Source organism: Chenopodium album, chromosome 25 (assembly GCF_948465745.1).
Source record: "Chenopodium album chromosome 25, dcCheAlbu1.1, whole genome shotgun sequence".
In the NCBI taxonomy this organism is placed as follows: Eukaryota; Viridiplantae; Streptophyta; class Magnoliopsida; order Caryophyllales; family Amaranthaceae; genus Chenopodium; species Chenopodium album.
Window position 1 is genome coordinate 19,707,553 of NC_137858.1, and position 27,106 is coordinate 19,734,658.

Below are 27,106 nucleotides of genomic sequence, written 5' to 3' on the forward strand. Positions count from 1 at the left end.
ATTAAATATGTTTTGTTAGCTAAGGCAAAGTAATTAGATTAAGATTTGAACAACAGTGCAACGCACATTTCACTCCTGCAGTTACAGTTAAGCTTTTGTGTAAATTGGAATCAAAGATTTGATTAGATATTCAGGCAATGCAGAAAGGTGCTAGTTTTTGCAAATTTTGCAGCAATTGCTGCAGCTCCATATTATGGATATGTTCATGAGTTGCTATAAAAAGTGGTGATGTTTTTACAATCTTATGCAGAGCAGTCTTAAATAAATACGGAGTATTTTGGAGGCTCAATGCAATTAAACAAGTTTTGATGGAATTATGACAAGCAAATACGATACAAGATACAACAATTTAAGTTCAGAGCACAATCTTCGAAAGAGCAAATTGATACAACAAACTTTTTAAGGAAATAAACTAAGCAGCAGCAAATGTTTAAAGCATCATTCATGACTAATGCTCAGTACAGGGAAGGCTTTCTAGAAACAATGCCCTAGCTTTTGGATCAGTTGAAAATCGACCAAGAACTGCAATGGTGGCTGTGCTGCTCCCAAACTTCTCAACACCTCGAGAAAGCATGCATGTATGACTAGCCTCAGCTACGACTATTATGTCTCCACCAAGAAGAGGTGCCATAGTGTCAGCAATCTGTTTGGTGAGCCTCTCCTGCACCTGTAGCTTGGAACCATAGAAGTGCACAACTGACTGAAGAATGATCTTCCCTATGGGATTCATTTCTTCAGCAGAAAAGTAACCTACATGCACTACTCCATAGAATGGAAGCAAGTGATGTTCACACATAGACCTCAACGGCAAGTTCAGCTCAGAATGGATCTTCATGTTGCCTTCCACACCATCATCATCTGATTTCCGAGGTTCCCATATCTTACTTGCAATACCATCCAGCTTCATCTTAAATTCACAGGTCTGAAAGTTTATCAGCCAATTGAGGAATCGCACAGGAGTACCAATAAGTTCTTTCCTTAGTGGATCTTCACCCAAAGTCCTAAGAATTGTAGCAACTGCACTGACCATATCAGGTGGAATTGCACTGATAGAGGAAGCCTGGGATGGGCACCAATGACCAGTAGACATGCTCTTCTGAGTCCTGTCAGCTAAGCTTTTCATTTTCAGAAGTCCGAAAAACTCAGTCCACATATCATTGCCAGCTTCTTTGTTTTCAAAAACACCCGAGCCAGAGGATACCACCATCTTTTTCCACTCTTCCTGCCATGGATCAACTATGGTAGACTCCAAAGTAGGAAAATGGATGTGAAGACACTCAAGGATAACAGCAACACCAGCTGGCTCGATGGAATACTGTAAAGCTAAACATATATCATCTGCCATACGCTGTGGATCCTGAAAGCGCTTAGCAAAGACATCAGCAACCCGAGAAAGTTTACTAAGGCCGACAACTCTTTGCCTAGATGGAACATAACCCACATGGCATTTCACTTGAAATGGTAGCAAGCAAGATTCACAGCTTGAATAGAGATTGAGATCTCGGACAATGACAATGCCCCCAGTTCCTCCTGCTTCGCCAACTTTATCATCTTCAAGACCCGCTTCAGGAAATAGAGCACCTTCCACAATGTCATTCACGTTCTGTTTGTAACCTGGATAAAGGTAGAAATAGCCGATTTTTACTGGTAATGTACAGATCTCTTATCACTTAAACAAATGAGACTTTAGTTTCTTACCATTTATGAAGGATTTTCAATTAGTACTTAATCGACCACTTATTTTACATTACCGGTCTCTTTGATCACTACCCCGTTTTTAGTAAGTGCTTCATTTTCCATTTTCAACCGTTTTTTAATAAGTGTTTCATTCTTATTTTTAAAAAGTTGTAACTAAGTGTGTGCATAACTGGACCTGAACCTTTTGTCCCTATTTGTTTGCCTCATATTTCATTTCTGAATGCTCCATAAAAATTCTCTACCATCAACCTCACTTGCACACACTCATAAAATTGTAAAAGACAAAGATACCCCCACCCACTTGCAATACTTTGGTTCAATCCTTAATAAAGCACATTTTGCCTATGGGCCGGGGAAAACAAATAGAAACAAAGGGAGTATTTGTTAGGTAAAACGAGTCTCTTCATCTACCCTTCCATTTCCATATATACCATATGAGGTTGTTGAGTTATTCTATTCTGGGTGGGGATCCCTCCTCCTCCCGGGTTTGGGAAGGTTACCACTGATGGAACTTGGATAGTGATCAACAATGCGGCTGGGGGTGGAGTAATGACTAAGAAGAAGGGAGGATGGATCATGGCTTATAGGCTTTTCAAGCAAATAATAATGATTTGACTCCTCTTGGTGCAGAGCTCCTAGCGGTTAGAGGGTGTATAGGAATTTAATCACATGCATGGGGGATTGGGGGTTGACATTTCAAGTAAAAAGGGAGGAAAGATAGACAATTACAATTGCATTTAAGAGAGATAGGGGGAAGAAGTCCTAATGTCTACTCCCTATGTCCCTATATTTTTGCCCCGTTTGACTTTTCACGGTCTCTAAGACGCATCTTAATACATACATTTTTTTTTTACACAATCTTAATACATACATGTCTCCATTTTAATACGTGTGTTATTAATAAAATATACAATGAAACGAATCCAACAATATCTAACATGACTATATAGATTCACGAAAATTCATGGTGAAAGTTTTCAAAATTTGATCCAAATATTGACTATTGAGCCAAAAATAAGGGACAGAGGGAGTGACTATTAGGCATTTGACAAATACCTAACTATGGTAAAATAGTAAATTTACTAGTATATAGGTTTAATAGTATATGGAATGGAAAGAACGATAGGTGGTGTGGACCCCATTTACTTTTTACCAGGCTTTCATTTACATTTAGGCCCTTTTTGGTTGTAGGGATTTGGCTGGAAAAGAAAAGAAAGAAAAAGGTTTTAATATGTTCCCATATTTGGTTTGATGAATAACATAAAAATTTTAAGGAAAGGAAGGGAAGTGAAAGGAAAGCTTCTTTACACAGTTTCAACTTTCCTTTCCTCCCAAATTTGTAGAAATTCGACTTAAAAGAGAAAATAAAATCTCCTTCTTTTCCCTTCTCTTCCTTTCTTTTCCCCTCCTTTCTTTTCTCTTCTTTTCCTTTACTAACAATGAACCAAACAAAGCCTAAAGAGAAATAAAGGAGGAGAGAGGTTAGGGATGTGGGGCCCAATTACTTTTAACTAACCAGTCATTAAGGAAGAGAGAAGTAGGTGGTGTGGGCCCAAATTATTACGAACAAGAGGACAACATGATACATTGGTCAATTCTACATAAAGATGTTAGAAATTGAAAAGGCCCAAAATAATTATACTTAACCCAAAGAAGTGACTTAAACTAAATTTGATCTACATGACACAATAATTAAGTATGATTCAAAACTATCCAATCCCAACTAGACCCAAAAACTGGATTGAAACAAAACCAATAACCCGAATTGACATCTCATATACATAATACTATCTACTTCGCATGTAGTTAGATTATACTCCATACTTCGTACGGAGCATTATGTATATAAGCATGACTTAACAACAAGTTGAAAGTATATATACCAAGCGAAATTTGGTCTAGTGGTAAGGTTTGTCATCTCAGATTATAACCAAAATGTTGTGGAATCAAACTTCACTAAAGGCATGGAATCAAACCCCACTAGAGGCAACTTGGGGTGAGAATTCCAAAGGGCCTAAACTCAAAGGTTCCACCCTTCTCCTTACCTCAGAAAAATATTTTTTTTTAAAAAAAAAAAAAAAATTTTAAGTTACATGTATACTATTACGAACAAAGAATAAAAAAAAATCACCTCTAGTTCCAAATCGGAGAGCCTTGGCAACACGAAGCGGGGTCTTCATGATACCTTCGCGGTTGACGTCTTCACCCAAACCTCGCAATAAAACTCGCACAGCAGCCTGAATATCTGCTTCTTCTTCAACACCAATTTTCATACAACTCACTTTCAATGTGTTTTCTACCAACACTTCACAATTGTGCTCAGCCAAACCCCCCATTGAATTGACTAACAATACAAGAACAAACAAACAAAAAAAAAAATGTCAGTAATTATAAAGAATAATGATTTCTGAATTACACTTGGAAAGAGCAATAGCCAACAGCCCAACACCTATATATATAGCCAAATAACACAAATTAAAGAACAACTTTTTTTAATGTAATGCTTATAATGTAACCAGTGCATGCAAGTAATCTTTAGGATGGAATATTCATGTGATATCTTAAAACATTTACCATGCATTGACCAAGTGAGTTAATGCAAATAAAAGGTGGGTACAAATATTGAATGATTATCTCTATCATGTCGGAATTAAATTAACATGAAAAATGTGTATTAGAAATCATATGAAAATGAACTATTTATATGGCGTGATTAAAGACTTTACAGTAGTGTTCTCAAAAGTTGTGTTAATTCGAAATCAAATGAAGGGGTTGAGAGATGGTTAAGAGAAAATTGGATACAAGAAAAATGGAAGCAGATTGAGTTGAGGAAAAGATGTAGGAGGAAGTGGTTTGAAATCTTAATTAAAACTTATTGTATATTTATAAAGCAATTGAAGGGTGAGCAATAGAAATTATTTAAAAAAATATAACAATTCAATCTCATTTTAATTTTAGTTTGCTAGGTTGAGATGTTAATTATGCAACTTCTTCTACTCCCGCCGTCTCAAAAAATTGACACGTTGGACATTTTTTCCATTGCTATTACTTAGGGCATGTTCTCTTCAACTTAATTTCAGTTCAATTCAGCTCCAATCAGTTCAATTTCAATTCTTAGTTTCCTTCTCTCATAAACAATTCATTTCAGCTCTATTCAGTTCAGTTCGATTCCAATCAATCAATTCAGTTCAGCTCAGTTCAGTAAATCAGAATAGACCCTTATTGTATTAACTTTGAATATAGTTTTTGTACTAACATAATACTCCCTCCGTCCCCTTTTGATAGTCCCTTATAGGCATTTTTCACCGGGAATTAATAAATACAAATAAGAATAGTAAAAGTACATTGAAAAAGTAAATTGACATTGGGTATGCAAAAAAGTAGAAAGAGAAAGTAATAATAGTACATGGGAAAACAAAATTTACATGAGAAATTACATTTGCACAAGTATTGTTGCAAATTGGAGGGAATTTTGGTAAAAATTTAACATTAATGGTTGTTGGAAAAAACAAATGGGGTGAACATTTTGGGACTAAAAATTTGTCCATAAGGGACTGTCAAAAGGGGGACGGAGGGAGTAAAAACCAAATTTTATCATAAAATATGTTGTAAAATAGGTATTAATATAAAGTTTCCTAATACGGAGTATAACATTTAATTTAATTTTCATTAATATTTCAATCAATCAATCAATCAATCAAAGCCTTAATCCCAAAAGTGGGGTCGGCTAACATGAACCAAATTTGATTATTCCGTGTAGTCATCAACATAAATCTTTCTCCTCCATCCCTTACGATCCAAAACTTCATCCTCACGTAAATCCATGCACTTCATATCCTTCCTCACTCCTTCCAACCAAGTCATCTTTGGTCTCCCTCTTCCTCGTTTAATCCCTCCATGGTCCCACTCTTCCACTCTTCGCACCGGTGCACCCTCGGGTCTCCGTCTTACATGTCCAAACCAACGCAGACGATTTTCCCTTAATTTATCTACAATGCCCGCCACACCTACTTTCTTGCGAATAACCTCATTTCTGATTCTATCTCTTAAAGTGTTTCCACACATCCACCTTAACATGCGCATTTCCGTAACCTCCATCTTTTTAATATGCTCTTTCTTAGAAGCCCAACATTCTGTACCATAGAGCAACACTGGTCTTATGGCAGTCCTGTAGAATTTTCCCTTCAACTTTAAGGGAATGCTGCGGTCGCATAGCACTCCCGTGGCCGCTCTCCATTTAAGCCACCCTGACTTAATCCTGTGGGTCACGTCTTGATCAATGTCACCATTCTTCTGGATGATCGACCCTAGGTACTTAAAACATTCACTCATGGTCAAATCCTTTCCATCCAAACTCACCACTTCATTGCTTGTCCCCCTCTGAGTGCCAAAACGACATACCAAATATTCAGTCTTACTCCGACTTAGCTTAAACCCTCTAGATTCCAACCTTTGCCTCCATTGCTCCAACTTGACATTAACCCCATCCTTAGTCTCATCCACCAAAACGATATCATCTGCGAACAGCATACACCATGGAACCTCATCTTGAATTGGTCTAGTTAATTCGTCTAGAACCGTTGCAAAAAGAAAAGGGCTTAATGCAGACCCTTGATGCAATCCGATTGTAATAGGGAAATCTTTTGTCAACCCTCCGCATGTCCTCACATTTGTTGACACATCCCGATACATATCCTTAACTAGGTCTACATACCTTCGTGGGATACCTTTCTTCAACATTGCCCACCAAAGTATCTCTCTTGGCACCTTGTCATATGCCTTCTCTAAATCAATAAAGACCATATGAAGATCTTTCTTCTTTACCCTATAAAACTCCATCATTTGTCTTATCAAATGGATTGCCTCCATAGTAGATCTCCCAGGCATAAAACCAAATTGGTTATCTGAAATGCTTGTGCATGCCCTCAACCTTTGTTCAATCACCCTTTCCCACAACTTCATAGTATGGCTCATAAGCTTAATTCCTCGATAGTTAGAACAATAAGGTCAAACTAGTGTATCAATATTTAATTAATATTTAATTATATAAAAATAAGGTCAAACTAGTGTATCGATATGTATGAAAATTTGACTTTCTAAGATAGAGGAAGTATTTAATCTGTAAAGGTAGACAGACTAGACACCTTAAGTGATTGGGAGTTGACTTTTTCTTTCATTTATCAAAATATTTACACCCTAAATCCTAATGCAACTATTCTTATTTAGAAAATATATTTACCTACTACTCCTAATGCAAATATTTATATTTTTAAAGTTAATTTAATATATTAATACTTGATATATGTGATATATAATCATTAATTTCCACTATAAGTATATTTTTCTTATAGAGTAAATCATCAAACAACGTGAACTTCCTTTGAAACAATATAGTTCCTTTTATCGTCGATTTGTAACCTAAATTATTTTTCTCGTAGTTAATTTGTTACCTAACTGGAAGTTAACTATTGTTCCAATGAAATCATATTTGAGTCATAGTTAATAGTGTGCTTATTGTTGTTTGCACTATCTTTAAGATGTGTCTTTATTTACCAATAATCTTAGTTAATATATACAAATATTATAAAAAATTAAAAAATAAAAAAATTATATTATAAACTATATATTGAGATGAATCTAACAATATCTAAGATTTTTTTTTGGCACACTTGTCCGCACACTATTTTGATCATTATAAATACGTAGTACAATTATTACTTATTATTAACATAACTATTGTGTACAATTACTCCCTCCGTCCCTGAAAAAACGAATCTTTTGGGTTGATTTTGCAGGTACTAAAAAAGTTAAATAAAAAGTATATTGGAAAAATGAATTTACATGGGGTTTGTAAAAAAGTAGAGAAAAAAAGTAATAAAAGTCTATGGAAAAATAAAATTTTATATGGAAAAACTAATTTCGCAGAAATATTATTGCAAATTGGTGGGTATTTTAATGCAAATGGTCGATCATTTTAGGACTAAAATTAGGCCAAAAGGTTGAACTTTTGGAGAAAGTACATAATTAGGATTAATTACAAAAGTAGTTAGGCTAATGATTAAGTTTTGTTTAAAACAAGTTTTTAATTGGCTAAACTAAATGATTGAAGTTAATTAATAAAAAATGTATGGCTAATTAAGTTTTACTGCCGTTTTGGCTTATTAAGAAAATGCCTTAATATTTAAATTCTAACTTTGTTAGAAATCCTTGGTTTCCTAAGCTGTCCAAATCCATAAGTGATATGATATCTGTGGATGCAAATTTTAAAAGTTTCATAGCGTTTATTATATAATCTTCTAAATACCCATCAATTGGTTGTTGGTGTAGTAGTGATTGAGACTACACTTAGTAGGAAGGAATTGTGTTTGATCCCCCGCAACAACAATCGTCAGAAGACAGAAACCTAATCACCCAAAACTGATCCCGAATCTAGATTAGCCCAAAGGGTGAAACACCAAAAAAGAAAATATATAATCTTCTAAATTTAGTAATCCAATAATAGTATTATTTAAGGTTAACGATTAGGGATTAGAAAATTGTAGTCAATATTATTTTAGATAACAAATGCAAACAACTTTTGAATTTTAGTGCTATTTTATAATGTAGTGTTAAAGATGACCAATAATGTATTAATGTTGCTTTGTGAAATGATTGTTTTGAATAATGTTGCAAATGTTATTCTTAAAAACAACTATTTGTTTACAGACTAGTTGTCCAGTTCACAGTCTTCCCCATCAAAAACATCCCACACATGAAACATCTTCCACTTTATCACCACTTTCTTGATAGGTTAACATTGAAACACTAAACACGTTATGTTGAAACCCGTTCTATTTAAATAACACATATAAATGTACCATATTATTAAAGCAAAAAAACATTACTTGATAACATTAGGGGCTACGTCTTTTATTGTTATACAGTATAATTTTCAAATGGAACCTCATTCAGTTTTATAAAGTGAATTCTCAGTTGATGATCGATGCAGCTCAAACCGTATTTTCATTATAGTTTTAGCTGTGAAAGGAACCTCTACGGATGAAAAGGTGCTTCTATGGAGGGGGAAAAGGGAAATAGTTTACCAAGGGGTAGGTCCCTAAGTGGACTGTGTAAAGGCCAAAGAGGTGTTTATTTTTGGCCAATGTGCTTGTTGGTGGTGGTACTATACAAATTGTGGGCTGCCATTATTGGGTCCTTGTTAATCTAGCTGTAGGCTCATAGCTACTTGACAAAATTTATACTACCTCCAGTATAAATCACTCGCAACTTTAGGGTATTATTTTTTTTTTTTTTTTTTTTGAAATAAGTTTAGGGTATTATTTGTGAGATATAAATATTCCAAAAATATAAGTAATTTTTATTTTACATTTTGAAAATTAATCTGTTATCTTTAGTCATTCGCTATAAAAAAAAATACTCAATTCAAGGCGTTTGGTTCATGGAATATAGGTATGAGGCATGAATTTTAGATGGATTTTGAATGACTAAAACCCATACCATATCACCATATGTTTAGTTGTCAAAAGTATGAATTTTAAACCCATACCTCAAACCCATAAGGTATGGGATTTAGAAACCTTTGGGGGGAAGGTGGGTTTGGCTCATTTTAGTCCCTAGGGTATCAAATAAAAAGAAAAAATAGTGAGATATTCCATTCCAGAATTAAACCAAACACATGGTATTAACTATTAAGTATCAAGTTCCAACCTGATACCACCTTCACCCCATTCAAAATTCCAACCCCATATCGACCACTCCGCCAACCAAACGCCCACTAAGTGATGTTCACCGTTGTGTCATTAGTTTATACTCCGTATATAATACAATTACAATTTCAATAGCTTTAACTAATTTTTAAATTTTTTATATGACAAAAATAAAATATAATATGAATTATAAAAACAAAAAACTGAAAATTACAGCAGTAAGAATTTAGAACTTTTGGCTTCATCTAATGCCTGAGGCACTTGTCAGCACTCAGCAGGTTCAAATTTACAAATAACTAATCCATATTGTAAATGGACAACTATCAAGAGAAAGATCATCGATCTCAATTGAAATCCATGTGAAGCCTGCAAGTTACATTAAGATATTTAAGGAGTACATGATAATGGGAAATGCATAAGTTCCTAAATTGAAATTTTAGCATTGTACTAGTAGCACATTGATTTGCAAAAATCTCCTTTAAAAAACAATTTCAACAGTAAGTTTAAATCAAAAATTACTTGCCTAGAATCAAATCCTAAGCCCTCAACATCTTCTACATGTTTTCTGCTTTTCTATAGCAATTTCACGAACGTAAACTAGCCACTGCAGAACCTTGAACAAGTGAGCCCAAGGACCAAGTTTCTTTAAAGCTGAGATAAAGATCATAATTTCGTACCTTTTTCCACTTCATAATTATGTAGGTCTAGAAAGTCAAACCCTGTCACCTAATTGCATACAACACAAGGAATAAAAACAGTGATGATGCAGCTTAGATCAATTTCCATGTTATAATAGAAGGTTTGTGCCCTGTCAAAATGAGCTACTGACTTCATACTACCTTTAAGCCAAAGCGATGGGTTTCAGAGGGAACGCAACACTACTACAACCATTTCCTTGCTAAGGAAAACACTTCAGATGCAACATTCTCAAAATTCAATATTTCTTTTATAGGCTTGCATAAGTATTCCCCTCACTTTAGAAGGTTTCTATATATAAAAAAAAAAAAAAATTACTGTCTATATTTAGCAGACAATTAGCGACCCAAAATGATGGCTCAACTTCCCTTGACTATTAATCAAACTAAGTACGACAAGTAATTGAAATTTTAATCTCAATTGCTCAATAACAAGAGTAACTCCACATCGCAAACCATCAGCATTCAACAGTAACAATAATTCAAATTATTTGCAATTGTATGATAAAATAAGTAACTAACCAGTTTAGTTTCTTGATTGAACATGGCTAATAATTTCTGTTTTGTAATCTTCTTTTAATCTCACAACCACCAGCTTTCAAATTTCTTTCAATGGTGGGAAAGTAACACACTTCAAATTGCTTTTACACCTGAAAGAAAAGGCAGTATAAATGTAAATTCATCAAGTCAAATCGAGACAATATTCACTAGAAATTTCCAGAATAACTGAAAAAACCCAAAAACATCTGGATATAAAATATTTAAGCATGTTGTGTTACATGAGTTTGACATAAAATCAGCATATAGCATTATCATGTATTAGGAAACATGATTCTTACATACCTGAATCATCATCATCATTTCTAAAATTGGGGTATATAAATTCCGATTGATGATCCATCAAAGTCATAGCAGGAATTCCGAACAAAGAAGTCTCACTTCCCATTCAACTAATTTAGCAACACCTGTATTCAATATTCATATCTGATGTTTTAATAATCAAGGAAAGAGGAATCGCCACCCACCACCATAAGAGGTGGAAGAAAAGGAGGTATTATTGATGGGTTGAACATAGTCCAGTGCAATGGGGTTGACCCCCCATTGAAAAGCCCTGAGCTGACTCTGACCCATTGAGCATAGGTCCTTTTCTTTCTTTATTCTTTTCCCTATTCTTTTAGTAATTATAGACATGGTGAAAATGCACAAGTAATTATTGATAATTTGATAGAATCTGTTGCAATACAGAAAATTGGAAAAGGTAGCCATTAATCTGAGCTAGAATTTTTCCTTGCACGATTGAAAAGAACAATTCTTGCGATAACAAAAAGACCATCCTTTTAAGGGTACAAGGATAATATACACAAGAGAAATATCTCAAGCAGTATAGTTTTGAATCTTTTCATCAGTACAAAATTTGAATCACCAGTTTCTTTCTAAACTCAAATGATGATCTGTACCTCTGTGTAAGAACTACTATATGGAACTCAAAATTCCAACTGCTCTCTATAGAAGCATAATGAAATAGAAAAACTTCTTCTGAAGGGCACATTGATGCAGTAGGACAAATGAGAGAACAGAACTCAACTTTCTAGATCACCCCTGTTGTATATTTCCATTCAAATAAATCTCTTCTTATTGCAGCCTGTAAAACTTACGGCGATGAAATCTGGCTTGTCTTGCCAGATATGAGGCCAAATGAAGCTCGAGAAAAATTGGCCAAGTGGATCCTTGATTGAACATATCATCCTTAATAATTGTTCATGCTGGGAAGGCTTTCTAAAAACAATGGCCTGGCCTTTGCATCAGTTGAAAAAGAGAAATCATGCACATATGGCTAGCCTCTGCAACAACTATAACGTCCCCGCCAAGAAGAGGTGCAACTGTCTCAGCAACTTGTCTAGTGAACCTCTCTTGCATTTGCAGCTTGAATCCATAAAAGTGCACAATTAACTGAAGAAGGGACTTCCCAATGGGATGTACTCCCTCAGTAGAAGAGTAACCTATATGCACTACTCCATGAAACGGAAGTAAATGATGTTCACATTGTGACCAAAAGGGCAAATTCAGCTCAGAATGGATCTGCCTGCTTAAAATTGGAGTACCATTTGATTTCTGAGGTCCCGCTTTATTACAAACAAATGATCAGCTTCATATCCATATTACAATTCTGAAAATTCATCAGCCAGTTCAAGAAATGAGCGGGAGTTCAAGCAAGCTCTTTCCTTAATGGATCTTCACCCAAGGATCTGATAATAGAAGTGACTGCACTTACCATACTAGGAGGGTGTGCCTTTCCAACACTGGATGAAATTTTATTCAATGCGGGAGCATGAGATGGGCACCAATGATTGCTCAAGTTTCTCTTTTGAATTTTATCAGAGCTTCGAAATTTCAAAAGACTAAATAACTCACCCCAAATACTAGCATCTTCATCTTCAAAAACTCCAGATTATGAGGATACAAGCACTTTTATCCACCCTTCAGCTAATGAGTCCAGGAACAGACTCTAAAGCGGGAAAATGTATGTGATGACACTGAAGAATCAGCAACCCGAGAAAGCTTGCTTAGGCCAACAACTCTTTGCCCAGATGGGACATAACCCACATGACATTTCACCTGGAATGGTAGCAAGCACGACTCGCAATATGAAAAAAGGTCAAGATCGCGAACAATAACAAGACCCCCTGCTCCTCCAGCATGACCAACTCTATTATTGTCTAGACCTGCTTCTGGAAAAATAGCACCTTCTATAATGTCTTTTGCGTTCCGTTTGTATCCTGGAAAAGTAAGAACTATATCAGCACCTTTTATAATAATTCATCAATAAGCATCAACTATCAATTGTCAAGCCTTTGAGTGACATAGACTACTAAATGGACTAGGCTCATTAATACATATCTAAAACAACCTATGTGTCATCAAGCTAAATTTCTAAGACAGTAGACTGCAAAATTTAAGTATAAAGGACTAAGAATCAAAATTAGATATCTTAACGTCCAAACTGTCTATTTCAAACATTTCATATATGCCCCTCCAAGTTATCAATTACAGCCTGAAATTGACAGGTTGATGACAATCATATCGCTACCACATAGCTTTCGATTATCAACTTCTCAAGCAACAAATAATGAATCTTGGCAGTTACTCTTTAGGCATAAAAAATAAGACACCAAACAGCTCACTACAAGCTCGATATGCATATAACTGAATAGGTGAAAATCACACATTCTTCCATCCACTCAAAAATGTATCTTCATACTTCCCAGTAATGGCTAAAGAAGAAGCATTATAGTGTAATCATTCGTTCCACCTTCCACTCAAAATCATTATAATCTAGAGGAAAAGGACAGGGTTATTCACATGCATTCCACCTCAGTCCCATGATTAAAGGGCTTACTTAAAAATATACTTGTATCTTATTCTCATGATCCCATCGACTGAATACAGCTCTCTTACGGCTTGTTTGGTAGACGGCAATAACAATGCATAGTGTAATGTAACGGGTTTTTATCCTAAAATCCATGGTAATGCAATCTCATTACCAAACTTATATGTTCTCTATAAATCATCATGACCCTCAAGTGCTAGCAAAAATTAATGGTTCAAAAGAGATACTTTGTGGTGAACTAGCATTACCAAGGGAAGGGTATAGATCAACACAGGATATTCCTTATTAATTTACATAGAAATTCATTCTTATTTAAGTGTTTAATTCTCTTCTCCATTTCAACAAAATAGATAATCACTGGAAACAAAAATAATGGTACCATTATTAAGAATTGAAAGGATGTTTTCTGATAAATTAGTTACAAGGTTAAGCAAAAAAAAAATGGTTGCAAAAAGAGAAACCAAAAAACATAGCAAAATATTTTCTAACTTCACACTCTCCTCCTTCCCTCTTTTGGCTATAATATATCTATCATCTATTACATTTTTTATTCCACTTATTCTTTGAAAATAATACAAATCAAATCTATAAAAACAAGAACTTTACTTTATATAAGCTTTTTTCCTCATTAAAATTCAGAGGTTAAGTATACAACATGTAACAGCTCCCAATTACATACTCAAATAGAGCCCCTACAAAAAAAGATGCAGCAACCATAATAGTGACACTCACAAATAATTTTTTTACTAGGGTATCAGAAAAAGTTGTCACGGTATATAATAACATCAAATGTTATTCTAACATAGTTATATACATAAGTCTATTTTTCAATAAAAATCATATCATATTCTTAATTACTAGAGGTCGAGGCAATGTGACAACTATATAACTGAAGTAGTAATTAACAAATCACCTGTAGTAGCGTGTCGAAGCGCTTTCGCAACACGAAGCGGGGTCTTTTTAATCCCTTCTCTATTGATATCTTCGCCCAAACCTTGCAACAAAACTCTAACAGTAGCCTGAATTTCTGGTTCTTCTTCAACACCCAAGTTCAAAGTATTTTCAAGGTCCACATCAAAATGACCCTCATCTAAAGCGCCCATTGAAAAACAACAACAAACCCAGAAAAAATAAATAATCTTTTTGCACCAAAATCCTGAAAAATTATAACCAAAACAAAATCTAATTGATACCCAGATGAGAAAAGGCACAGATTCAAATAAATCAATCAGAAATCAGGTCAAAATAGTGCAAAATCTTAGCCCCAGATGAATAAAATTAAGGAATAATGAATCAAAAATGTGTTGTATGATTCAATATTGATGAGAGAAAAAGACAAACATGCACCCTATCTCTCGAAAAGCACGCTTATGGAGAGGAGGGAGATGGTTAAGATGTGGAGAAGGCGAAAGGAGGAATGAGCTTGGGGAGCAGGGTCAGTTGGGTTGGAAGCAGTATTATATAGGGATTATATTGGCTGTATGTCACAAATCTCTCTATGTCACAAACATGCCCCACTTCCCCTCCCCTCCTAGCTCCATCGGAAACCACTGAAAATCAACTCCTTTCCCCCTAAACCAACCCATCCCTGGATTCGTTTAGTAAACGGACCCTGGATTCGGATCCGAATCCGAGTCCGAATCCGAAAAATCCGAGTTCGAATCCGATCCGACTCGTATTTTTCGGATCCAAATCCGCTCCGTTTATACGGACCTCCGAAATGATCCGAATATTTTTTTTTATTTTTTTTTTTGTAATGTCATATACCTATAATTGTTTGTATTGTCATACCAAGTAAAGTATAAACATAACATATTTAAATTATGAACTTAGTTACGTAACAAAATTTTGATACAAACACAAGCAAACAATTGTCCCAAGTTATAAAGCATATGCTCATACTCTCGGATTCGGACTCGGATCGGACTCCATCGGACTTTGCGTAGGGTCCAAGTCCGATCCGCCTCCTATTTGGATTCGGATCTATTTTATCGGATTCGGATTCGGACTAATTTTAAACGGATTTGGATCGGACTTTTTCCTTCGGATCGGATCGGATTCGAATCGAACTCGGATTAAATTGTCATCCCTAATCACGGGTGATAAGTGATGGAGTAACTAATTAACATGAGTATTAGATGGGAGTGGATTTTTCTTAAGTAAAGAAGACAATTGAATCAACATCTCACATTAACATAAGTATTCCCCCCCTCCCTTAGCCCCACCCAGATCCCAACCCTAGCCACCCGAAACCCCCTTGAAAACGAACCTAGGTTCAAATGTGGTAGTTTCGTGGGAAGGGCATGGGGCTGCGGTGATTTCGGCGGAAGGGATAGAATGAGTAAGTGGCTTTCAAGGAAGGGACTGGGGCTACGATGGTTTCGAGGGGAAGGAGGGGTAAAATGGTGGTTTTGAGGGAAGGGGATGGGTTGGTTTAGGGGGGAAGGAGTTGATTTTCAGTGGTTTCCGATGGAGCTAGGAGGGGAGGGGAAGTGGGGCATGTTTGTGACATAGAGAGATTTGTGACATACAGCCAATATAATCCCTATATAATACTGCTTCCAACCCAACTGACCCTGCTCCCCAAGCTCATTCCTCCTTTCGCCTTCTCCACATCTTAACCATCTCCCTCCTCTCCATAAGCGTGCTTTTCGAGAGATAGGGTGCATGTTTGTCTTTTTCTCTCATCAATATTGAATCATACAACACATTTTTGATTCATTATTCCTTAATTTTATTCATCTGGGGCTAAGATTTTGCACTATTTTGACCTGATTTCTGATTGATTTATTTGAATCTGTGCCTTTTCTCATCTGGGTATCAATTAGATTTTGTTTTGGTTATAATTTTTCAGGATTTTGGTGCAAAAAGATTATTTATTTTTTCTGGGTTTGTTGTTGTTTTTCAATGGGCGCTTTAGATGAGGGTCATTTTGATGTGGACCTTGAAAATACTTTGAACTTGGGTGTTGAAGAAGAACCAGAAATTCAGGCTGCTGTTAGAGTTTTGTTGCAAGGTTTGGGCGAAGATATCAATAGAGAAGGGATTAAAAAGACCCCGCTTCGTGTTGCGAAAGCGCTTCGACACGCTACTACAGGTGATTTGTTAATTACTACTTCAGTTTTGATGTGTTAAAACCGTTCCAATATAGTTGTCACATTGCCTCGACCTCTAGTAATTAAGAATATGATATGATTTTTATTGAAAAATAGACTTATGTATATAACTATGTTAGAATAACATTTGATGTTATTATATACCGTGACAACTTTTTCTGATATCCTAGTAAAAAAATTATTTGTGAGTGTCACTATTATGGTTGCTGCATCTTTTTTTGTAGGGGCTCTATTTGAGTATGTAATTGGGAGCTGTTACATGTTGTATACTTAACCTCTGAATTTTAATGAGGAAAAAAGCTTATATAAAGTAAAGTTCTTGTTTTTATAGATTTGATTTGTATTATTTTCAAAGAATAAGTGGAATAAAAAATGTTAATAAATGATAGATATATTATAGCCAAAAGAGGGAAGGAGGAGAGTGTGAAGTTAGAAAATATTTTGCTATGTTTTTTGGTTTCTTTTCTTGCAACCATTTTTTTTTGCTTAACCTTGTAACTATTTTATCAGAAAACATCCTTTCAATTCTTAATAATGGTACCATTATTTTTGTTTCTAGTGATTATCTATTTTGTTGAAATGGAGAAGAGAATTAAACACTTAAATAAGAATGAATTTCTATGTAAATTAATAAGGAAAATCCTGTGTTGATCTATACCCTTGATAATGCTAGTTCACCACAAAGCATCTCTTTTGAACCATTAATTTTCGCTAGCACTTGAGGGTCATGATGATTTATAGAGAACATATAAGTTTGGTAATGAGATTGCATTACCATGGATTTTAGGATAAAAACCCGTTACATTACACTATGCATTATTATTGCCGTCTACCAAACAAGTCGTAAGAGAGCTGTATTCAGTCGATGGGATCATGAGAATAAGATACAAGTATATTTTTAAGCCCTTTAAGAAGAAAATAAGGTGTGTGAGGAACCCACAAGTAGTGATTTATATCTTTTCCTAGATTTATGCTTGTAGCTCTAGTAGCTATTGTATCAATTTTGGTAATAGATAATCATGGGACTGAGGTGGAATGCATGTGAATAACCCTGTCCTTTTCCTCTAGATTATAATGATTTTGAGTGGAAGGTGGAACGAATGATTACACTATAATGCTTCTTCTTTAGCCATTCAGTTATATGCATATCAAGTTTGTCGTGAGCTGTTTGGTGTCTTATTTTTTATGCCTAAAGAGTAACTGCCAAGATTCATTATTTGTTGCTTGAGAAGTTGATAATCGAAAGCTATGTGGTAGCGATATGATTGTCATCAACCTGTCAATTTCAGGCTGAAATTGATAACTTGGAGGGGCATATATAAATGTTTGAAATAGACATTTTGGACGTTAAGATATCTAATTTTGATTCTTAGTCCTTTATACTTAATTTTGCAGTCTACTGTCTTAGAAATTTAGCTTGATGACACATAGGTTGTTTTAGATATGTATTAATGAGCCTAGTCCATTTAGTAGTCTATGTCACTCAAAGGGTTGACAATTGATAGTTGATGCTTATTGATGAATTATTATAAAAGGTGCTGATATAGTTCTTACTTTTCCAGGATACAAACGGAACGCAAAAGACATTATAGAAGGTGCTATTTTTCCAGAAGCAGGTCTAAACAATAATAGAATTGGTCATGCTGGAGGAGCAGGGGGTCTTGTTATTGTTCGCGATCTTGACCTTTTTTCATATTGCGAGTCGTGCTTGCTACCATTCCAGGTGAAATGTCATGTGGGTTATGTCCCATCTGGGCAAAGAGTTGTTGGCCTAAGCAAGCTTTCTCGGGTTGCTGATGTTTTTGCTAAGCGCCTCCAGGATCCCCAACGGCTAGCTGATGACATGTGTTCAGCATTGCAAGATTCCTTAAAGTCAGCTGGTATTAGTGTCATCACATACATTTTCTCGCTTTAGAGTCTATGTTCCTGGACTCATCAGCTGAAGGGTGGATAAAAGTGCTTGTATCCTCATAATCTGGAGTTTTTGAAGATGAAGATGCTAGTACTTAGGGTGAGTTATTTAGTCTTTTGAAATTTCGAAGCTCAATTGCTGATAAAATTCAAAAGAGAAACTTGAGCAATCATTGGTGGCCATCTCATGCTTCCGCATTGAATAAAATTTCATCCAGTGTTGGAAAGGCACACCCTCCTAGTATGGTAAGTGCAGTCACTTCTATTATCAGATCCTTGGGTGAAGATCCATTAAGGAAAGAGCTTGCTTGCACTCCCGCTCATTTCTTGAACTGGCTGATGAATTTTCAGAACTGTAATATGGATATGAAGCTGATCATTTGTTTGTAATAAAGCGGGACCTCAGAAATCAAATGGTACTCCAATTTTAAGCAGGCAGATCCATTCTGAGCTGAATTTGCCCTTTTGGTCACAATGTGAACATCATTTACTTCCATTTCATGGAGTAGTGCATATAGGTTACTCTTCTACTGAGGGAGTACATCCCATTGGGAAGTCCCTTCTTCAGTTAATTGTGCACTTTTATGGATTCAAGCTGCAAGTGCAGGAGAGGTTCACTAGACAAGTTGTTGAGACAGTTGCACCTCTTCTTGGCGGGGACGTTATAGTTGTTGCAGAGGCTAGCCATATGTGCATGATTTATCATTGAGAAGTTTGGAAGCAGCACAGCCGCCACAGTTGCTGTTCTAGATCATTTTTCAACTGGTGCAAAGGCCAGGCCATTGTTTTTAGAAAGCCTTCCCAGCATGAACAATTATTAAGGATGATATGTTCAATCAAGGATCCACTTGGCCAATTTTTCTCGAGCTTCATTTGGCCTCATATCTGGCAAGACAAGCCAGATTTCATCGCCGTAAGTTTTACAGGCTGCAATAAGAAGAGATTTATTTGAATGGAAATATACAATAGGGTGATCTAGAAAGTTGAGTTCTGTTCTCTCATTTGTCCTACTGCATCAATGTGCCCTTCAGAAGAAGTTTTTCTATTTCATTATGCTTCTATAGAGAGCAGTTGGAATTTTGAGTTCCATATAGTAGTTCTTACACAGAGGTACAGATCATCATTTGAGTTTAGAAAGAAACTGGTGATTCAAATTTTGTACTGATTAAAAGATTCAAAACTATACTGCTTGAGATATTTCTCTTGTGTATATTATCCTTGTACCCTTAAAAGGATGGTCTTTTTGTTGTCGCAAGAATTGTTCTTTTCAATCGTGCAAGGAAAAATTCTAGCTCAGATTAATGGCTACCTTTTCCAATTTTCTGTATTGCAACAGATTCTATCAAATTATCAATAATTACTTGTGCATTTTCACCATGTCCATAATTACTAAAAGAATAGGGAAAAGAATAAAGAAAGAAAAGGACCTATGCTTAATGGGTCAGAGTCAGAGTCAGAGTCAGCTCAGGGCTTTTCAATGGGGGGTCAACCCCATTGCACTGGCCTATGTTCAACCCATCAATAATACCTCCTTTTCTTCCACCTCTTATGGTGGTGGGTGGCGATTCCTCTTTCCTTGATTATTAAAACATCAGATATGAATATTGAATACAGGTGTTGCTGAATTAGTTGAATGGGAAGTGAGAATTCTTTGTTCGGAATTCCTGCTATGACTTTGATGGATCATCAATCGGAATTTACATACCCCAATTTTAGAAATGATGATGATGATTCAGGTATGTAAGAATCATGTTTCCTAATAAATGCTAATGCTATATGCTGATTTTATGTCAAACTCATGTAACACAGCATGCTTAAATATTTGATATCCAGATGTTTTTGGGTTTTTTCAGTTATTCTGGAAATTTCTGGTGAATATTGTGTCTTGATTTGACTTGAAGAATTTACATTTATACTGCCTTTTCTTTTAGGTGTAAAAGCAATTTGAAGTGTGTTACTTTCCCACCATTGAAAGAGATTTGAAAGCTGGTGGTTGTGAGATTAAAAGAAGATTACAAGACAGAAATTATTAGCCATGTTCAATCAAGAAACTAAACTGGTTAGTTACTTATTTTATCATACAATTGCAAATAATTTGAATTATTGTTACTGTTAAATGCTGATGGTTTGCGATGTGGAGTTACTCTTGTTATTGAGCAATTGAGATTAAAATTTCAATTACTTGTCGTACTTAGTTTGATTAATAGTCAAGGGAAGTTGAGCCATCATTTTGGGTCGCTAATTGTAGACAGTAATTTTTTTTTTTTTTTTTTTTATATAGAAACCTTCTAAAGTGGGGGGAATACTTACGCAAGCCTATAAAAGAAATATCGAATTTTGAGAATGTTGCATCTGAAGTGTTTTCCTTTGCAAGGAAATGGCTGTAGTAGTGTTGCGTTCCCTCTGAAACCCATCGCTTTGGCTTAAAGGTAGTATGAAGTCAGTAGCTCATTTTGACAGGGCACAAACCTTCTATTATCACATGGAAATTGATCTAAGCTGCATCATCACTGTTTTTATTCCTTGTGTTGTATGCAATTAGGTGACAGGGTTTGACTTTCTAGACCTACATAATTATGAAGTGGAAGGTACGAAATTATGATCTTTATCTCAGCTTTAAAGAAACTTGGTCCTTGGGCTCACTTGTTCAAGGTTCTGCAGTGGCTAGTTTACGTTCGTGAAATTGCTAAAGAAAAGCAGAAAAACATGTAGAAGATGTTGAGGGCTTAGGATTTGATTCTAGGCAAGTAATTTTTGATTTAAACTTACTGTTGAAACTGTTTTTTAAAGGAGATTTTTGCAAATCAATGTGCTACTAGTACAATGCTAAAATTTCAATTTAGGAACTTATGCATTTCCCATTATCATGTACTCCTTAAATATCTTAATGTAACTTGCAGGCTTGACATGGATTTCAATTGAGATTGATGATCTTTCTCTTGATAGTTGTCCATTTACAATATGGATTAGTTATTTGTAAATTTGAACCTGCTGAGTGCTGACAAGTGCCTCAGGCATTAGATGAAGCCAAAAGTTCTAAATTCTTACTGCTGTAATTTTCAGTTTTTTGTTTTTATAATTCATATTATATTTTATTTTTGTCATATAAAAAATTTAAAAATTAGTCAAAGCTATTGAAATTGTAATTGTATTATATACGGAGTATAAACTAATGACGCAACGGTGAACATCACTTAGTGGGTGTTTGGTTGGCGGAGTGGTCGATATGGGGTTGGAATTTGGAATGGAGTGAAGGTGGTATCGGGTTGGAACTTGATACTTAATAGTTAATACCATGTGTTTGGTTTAATTCTGAAATGGAATATCTCACTATTTTTTCTTTTTATTTGATACCCTAGGGACTAAAATGAGCCAAACCCACCTTCCCCCCAAAGGTTTCTAAATCTCATACCTTATGGGTTTGAGGTATGGGTTTAAAATTCATACTTTTGACAACTAAACATGTGGTGATATGGTATGGGTTTTAGTCATTCAAAATCCATCTAAAATTCATGCCTCATACCTATATTCCGTGAACCAAATGCCTTGATTTGAGTATTTTTGTTTATAGCGAATGACTAAAGATAACAGATTAATTTTCAAAATGTAAAATAAAAATTACTTATATTTTTGGAATATTTTATATCTCACAAATAATACCCTAAAGTTATTTCAAAAAAAAAAAAAAATAATACCCTAAAGTTGCGAGTGATTTATACTGGAGGTAGTATAAATTTTGTCAAGTAGCTATGGGCCTACAGCTAGATTAACAAGGACTCAATAATGGCAGCCCACAATTTGTACAGTACCACCACCAACAAGCACATTGGCCCAAAAATAAACACCTCTTTGGCCTTTACACAGTCCACTTAGGGACCTACCCCTTGGTAAACTATTTCCCTTTTCCCCCTCTATAGAAGCACCTTTTCATCCATAGAGGTTCCTTTCACAGCTAAAACTATAATGAAAATACGGTTTGAGCTGCATCGATCATCAAGTGAGAATTCACTTTATAAAACTGGACGAGGTTCCATTTGAAAATTATATTGTATAACAATAAAAGAAGTAGCCCCTAATGTTATCAAGTAATGTTGTTTTGCTTAAATAATATGGTACATTTATATGTGTTATTTAAATAGAACGGGTTTCAACATAACGTGTTTAGTGTTTCAATGTTAACCTATCAAGAAAGTGGTGATAAAGTGGAAGATGTTTCATGTGTAGGATGTTTTTGATGGGGAAGATGGTATACTCTAATTTTTAAGGAAACTGGAGTGCTGACTAATGTATGACATTTCTTGAATAGATAAAGACTGTGAACTGGACAACTAGTCTGTAAACAAATAAGTGTTTTTAAGAATAGCATTTGCAACATTATTCGAAACAATCATTTCACAAAGCAACATTAATACATTATTGATCATCTTTAACACTACATTATAAAATAGCACTAAAATTCAAAAGTTGTTTGCATTTGTTATCTAAAATAATATTGACTACAATTTTCTAATCCCTAATCGTTAACCTTAAATAATACTATTATTGGATTACTAAATTTAGAAGATTATATATTTTCTTTTTTGGTGTTTCACCCTTTGGGCTAATCTAGATTCGGGATCAGTTTTGGGTGATTAAGTTTCTGTCTTCTGACGATTGTTGTTGCGGGGGATCGAACACAATTCCTCCCTACTAAGTGTAGTCTCAATCACTACTACACCAACAACCAATTGATGGGTATTTAGAAGATTATATAATAAACGCTATGAAACTTTTAAAATTTGCATCCACAGATATCATATCGCTTATGGATTTGGACAGCTTAAGAAACCAAGGATTTCTAACAAAGTTAGAATTTAAATATTAAGGCATTTTCTTAATAAGCCAAAACGGCAGTAAAACTTAATTAGCCATACATTTTTTATTAATTAACTTCAATCATTTAGTTTAGCCAATTAAAAACTTGTTTTAGACAAAACTTAATCATTAGCCTAACTACTTTTGTAATTAATCCTAATTATGTACTTTCTCCAAAAGTTCAACCTTTTGGCCTAATTTTAGTCCTAAAATGATCGACCATTTGCATTAAAATACCCACCAATTTGCAATAATATTTCTGCGAAATTAGCTTTTCCATATAAAATTTTATTTTTCCATAGACTTTTATTACTTTTTTTCTCTACTTTTTTACAAACCCCATGTAAATTCATTTTTCCAATATACTTTTTATTTAACTTTTTTAGTACCTGCAAAATCAACCCAAAAGATTCGTTTTTTCAGGGACGGAGGGAGTAATTGTACACAATAGTTATGTTAATAATAAGTAATAATTGTACTACGTATTTATAATGATCAAAATAGTGTGCGGACAAGTGTGCCAAAAAAAAATCTTAGATATTGTTAGATTCGTCTCAATATATAGTTTATAATATAATTTTTTTATTTTTTAATTTTTTATAATATTTGTATATATTAACTAAGATTATTGGTAAATAAAGACACATCTTAAAGATAGTGCAAACAACAATAAGCACACTATTAACTATGACTCAAATATGATTTCATTGGAACAATAGTTAACTTCCAGTTAGGTAACAAATTAACTATGAGAAAAATAATTTAGGTTACAAATCGACGATAAAAGGAACTATATTGTTTCAAAGGAAGTTCACGTTGTTTGATGATTTACTCTATAAGAAAAATATACTTATAGTGGAAATTAATGATTATATATCACATATATCAAGTATTAATATATTAAATTAACTTTAAAAATATAAATATTTGCATTAGGAGTAGTAGGTAAATATATTTTCTAAATAAGAATAGTTGCATTAGGATTTAGGGTGTAAATATTTTGATAAATGACAGAAAAAGTCAACTCCCAATCACTTAAGGTGTCTAGTCTGTCTACCTTTACAGATTAAATACTTTCTCTATCTTAGAAAGTCAAATTTTCATACATATCGATACACTAGTTTGACCTTATTTTTATATAATTAAATATTAATGAAAATTAAATTAAATGTTATACTCCGTATTAGGAAACTTTATATTAATACCTATTTTACAACATATTTTATGATAAAATTTGGTTTTTACTCCCTCCGTCCCCCTTTTGACAGTCCCTTATGGACAAATTTTAGTCCCAAAATGTTCACCCCATTTGTTTTTTCCAACAACCATTAATGTTAAATTTTTACCAAAATTCCCTCCAATTTGCAACAATACTTGTGCAAATGTAAATTTCTCATGTAAATTTTGTTTTCCCATGTACTATTATTACTTTCTCTTTCTACTTTTTTGCATACCCAATGTCAATTTACTTTTTCAATGTACTTTTACTATTCTTATTTGTATTTATTAATTCCCGGTGAAAAATGCCTATAAGGGACTATCAAAAGGGGACGGAGGGAGTATTATGTTAGAACAAAAACTATATTCAAAGTTAATACAATAAGGGTCTATTCTAATTTACTGAACTGAGCTGAACTGAATTGAATTGATTGGAATCGAACTGAACTGAATAGAGCTGAAATGAATTGTTTATGAGAAGGAAACTAAGAACTGAAATTGAACTGATTGGAGCTGAATTGAACTGAAATTAAGTTGAAGAGAACATGCCCTAAGTAATAGCAATGGAAAAAATGTCCAACGTGTCAATTTTTTGAGACGGAGGGAGTAGAAGAAGTTGCATAATTAACATCTCAACCTAGAAAACTAAAATTAAAATGAGATTGAATTGTTATATTTTTTTAAATAATTTCTATTGCTCACCCTTCAATTGCTTTATAAATATACAATAAGTTTTAAGATTTCAAACCACTTCCCCCTACATCTTTTCCTCAACTCAATCTGCTTCCATTTTTCTTGTATCCAATTTTCTCTTAACCATCTCTCCACCCTTTCATTTGATTTCGAATTAACACGACTTTTGAGAACACCACTGTAAAGTCTTTAATCAACAAACCCTCACGATCAGCAAACCTTAAGGGTAATTCATCCATTATTATCATTTTAGCAAAAGCTTTCTGACCCTCGTCTTGCCTAAACTTCCAAAATTCTAGTTTACCCTTTTTTTCCCCACTTGCATTATCACCTACACTAACATCTCCTAATGTTTGCTGACTTTGTTCAGTTTGAAAAGCAAGAAGCATTTGGGATTTGCTCACATTAGGAGGGTATTCTTTACACCTTTCTAAATGATTTTTCATAGCACTTGTACCCTTTTTAGAGTCACCAGTAACATCAACAGAACAATACACACATTTTGATCTTTTATCCCCATTTTTTACTATTAACTCAAAATGATCCCAAAGCCAAGATCTTTTCTTTTTACCTTTTTTTTCAGCTCCATCAGCATCACTAGTCGTGGTTGAAGGCCTTTTTTTTTGTGGCTGTGGTGGTTTTTCAATTCCAGCATGCTCCTCATTGGCAGCGGTTGATGCCAAGGGCTCCTCTTCACTTGCTTGATTTGCTACATTAGCAGATTCTACAGTAGCATCATCCATCTAAAACACATAAATCAAAATGTAAATTAGTTGACAAAATAAAACTGATTCACTTATTTTTTATTTTTTTTTCAATCACAAGTTCTTTCACAGACTAATTTAAATCAGCAATTCAGTAGAAGTAGGAGCATAGGATGAAAGATTGACAGGAACAGAAACATAATTACATTTTCTCACAAGATAACAGCAGAAAATTAACAGTTGAACAACACCATAACAAATAATATGAAACATTAAGTAATCTACTAAATACTAATCCTAAATTCCTATAATCTATATATAATCTTTCTGTTCATTTTGCTAATTCTATGATTCTATCTATATCAGTCATTATCATATTCACTACATAATTATTAAAAACAAACTAAGAAGATACTTTGATTTTATACTTGAATCTCATAACTAAGATTCTTAACTAATGGTATAATATACTGATCTATAATTCTATATGTCAGTAGAACATTGAGTGAGTGAGGGTTACCTTAGTGGAGGAGTGAGGGGCGTCGCCGCTTCTGGTGGAGGAGTGAGGGAAGATTGTGGTGGTTTTGAGTCTTTGAAGGTGGTCGGAGATGGAGAAAGGAGTAGAGAGGACTAGAGGAGAGATCGAGATTCGTGAGAAACTGAGAAGACTAACTGAGAAGAGAGAGGCGGATTAGAAATTAGGGTAAGCGCAAATTTTAAGGTGAACCAAGGTGCACCTTCCTCTACATGGTCCAAGTATTAAACGACATCGTTTAATACACCTTTTTCAGTTTTTCTTTTCTCACTTTCTTTTTCATCTGATCGAAGTACAAATCTGATTGATCAATGAATTTGAATCGGCGCCGATGCATACAAGCAAACTGCTCGTAAATTTCAACGCATAGATTCGAATCTAGATTTTTGGAGTATGTGATTCATATTTTTGGTGGAAATTCCCCCATCTTTTTTATCTATTAATTTATTCAACAATCAATTAGTTGTATTGAAGAGGACAATTGAAGGATGATGAAATTGAAGAACTATGAAAAGAGAAAAATGGAGGAGAGAGAAATTGAAGGACAATGAAAAGAGGAAAATGGAGGAGAGAGAGAAAATTGCTAGT

The 27,106-nt window shown here is 34.5% G+C and overlaps 1 protein-coding gene and 1 pseudogene across 3 annotated transcripts; one reads left to right on the forward strand and one right to left on the reverse strand.

Annotated features, from left to right (window-relative positions):
- Positions 1-275: 275 nt before the first annotated feature.
- LOC145615117 (GTP cyclohydrolase 1-like) lies at positions 276-27,106 on the reverse strand. Of its 2 annotated transcripts, XM_081670197.1 has the most exons (4): positions 26,504-27,106; positions 25,851-26,022; positions 3,830-4,042; positions 276-1,614 (listed from the first exon to the last, which is right to left on the reverse strand). In XM_081670197.1, exons 2-4 carry the CDS (start codon positions 26,020-26,022, stop codon positions 449-451), a joined length of 1,551 nt encoding a protein of 516 aa, XP_081526323.1. In that variant the 5' UTR covers positions 26,504-27,106; the 3' UTR covers positions 276-448. The 2 variants fall into 2 exon arrangements, with proteins under 2 accessions (XP_081526323.1, XP_081526324.1); XM_081670198.1 differs by lacking the exons at positions 25,851-26,022; positions 26,504-27,106 and adding an exon at positions 10,622-10,929.
- LOC145613393 (GTP cyclohydrolase 1-like) lies at positions 16,395-19,422 on the forward strand (annotated as a pseudogene). Its single transcript, XR_014106933.1, has 2 exons — positions 16,395-16,584; positions 18,166-19,422. The product of XR_014106933.1 is annotated as a GTP cyclohydrolase 1-like (transcript).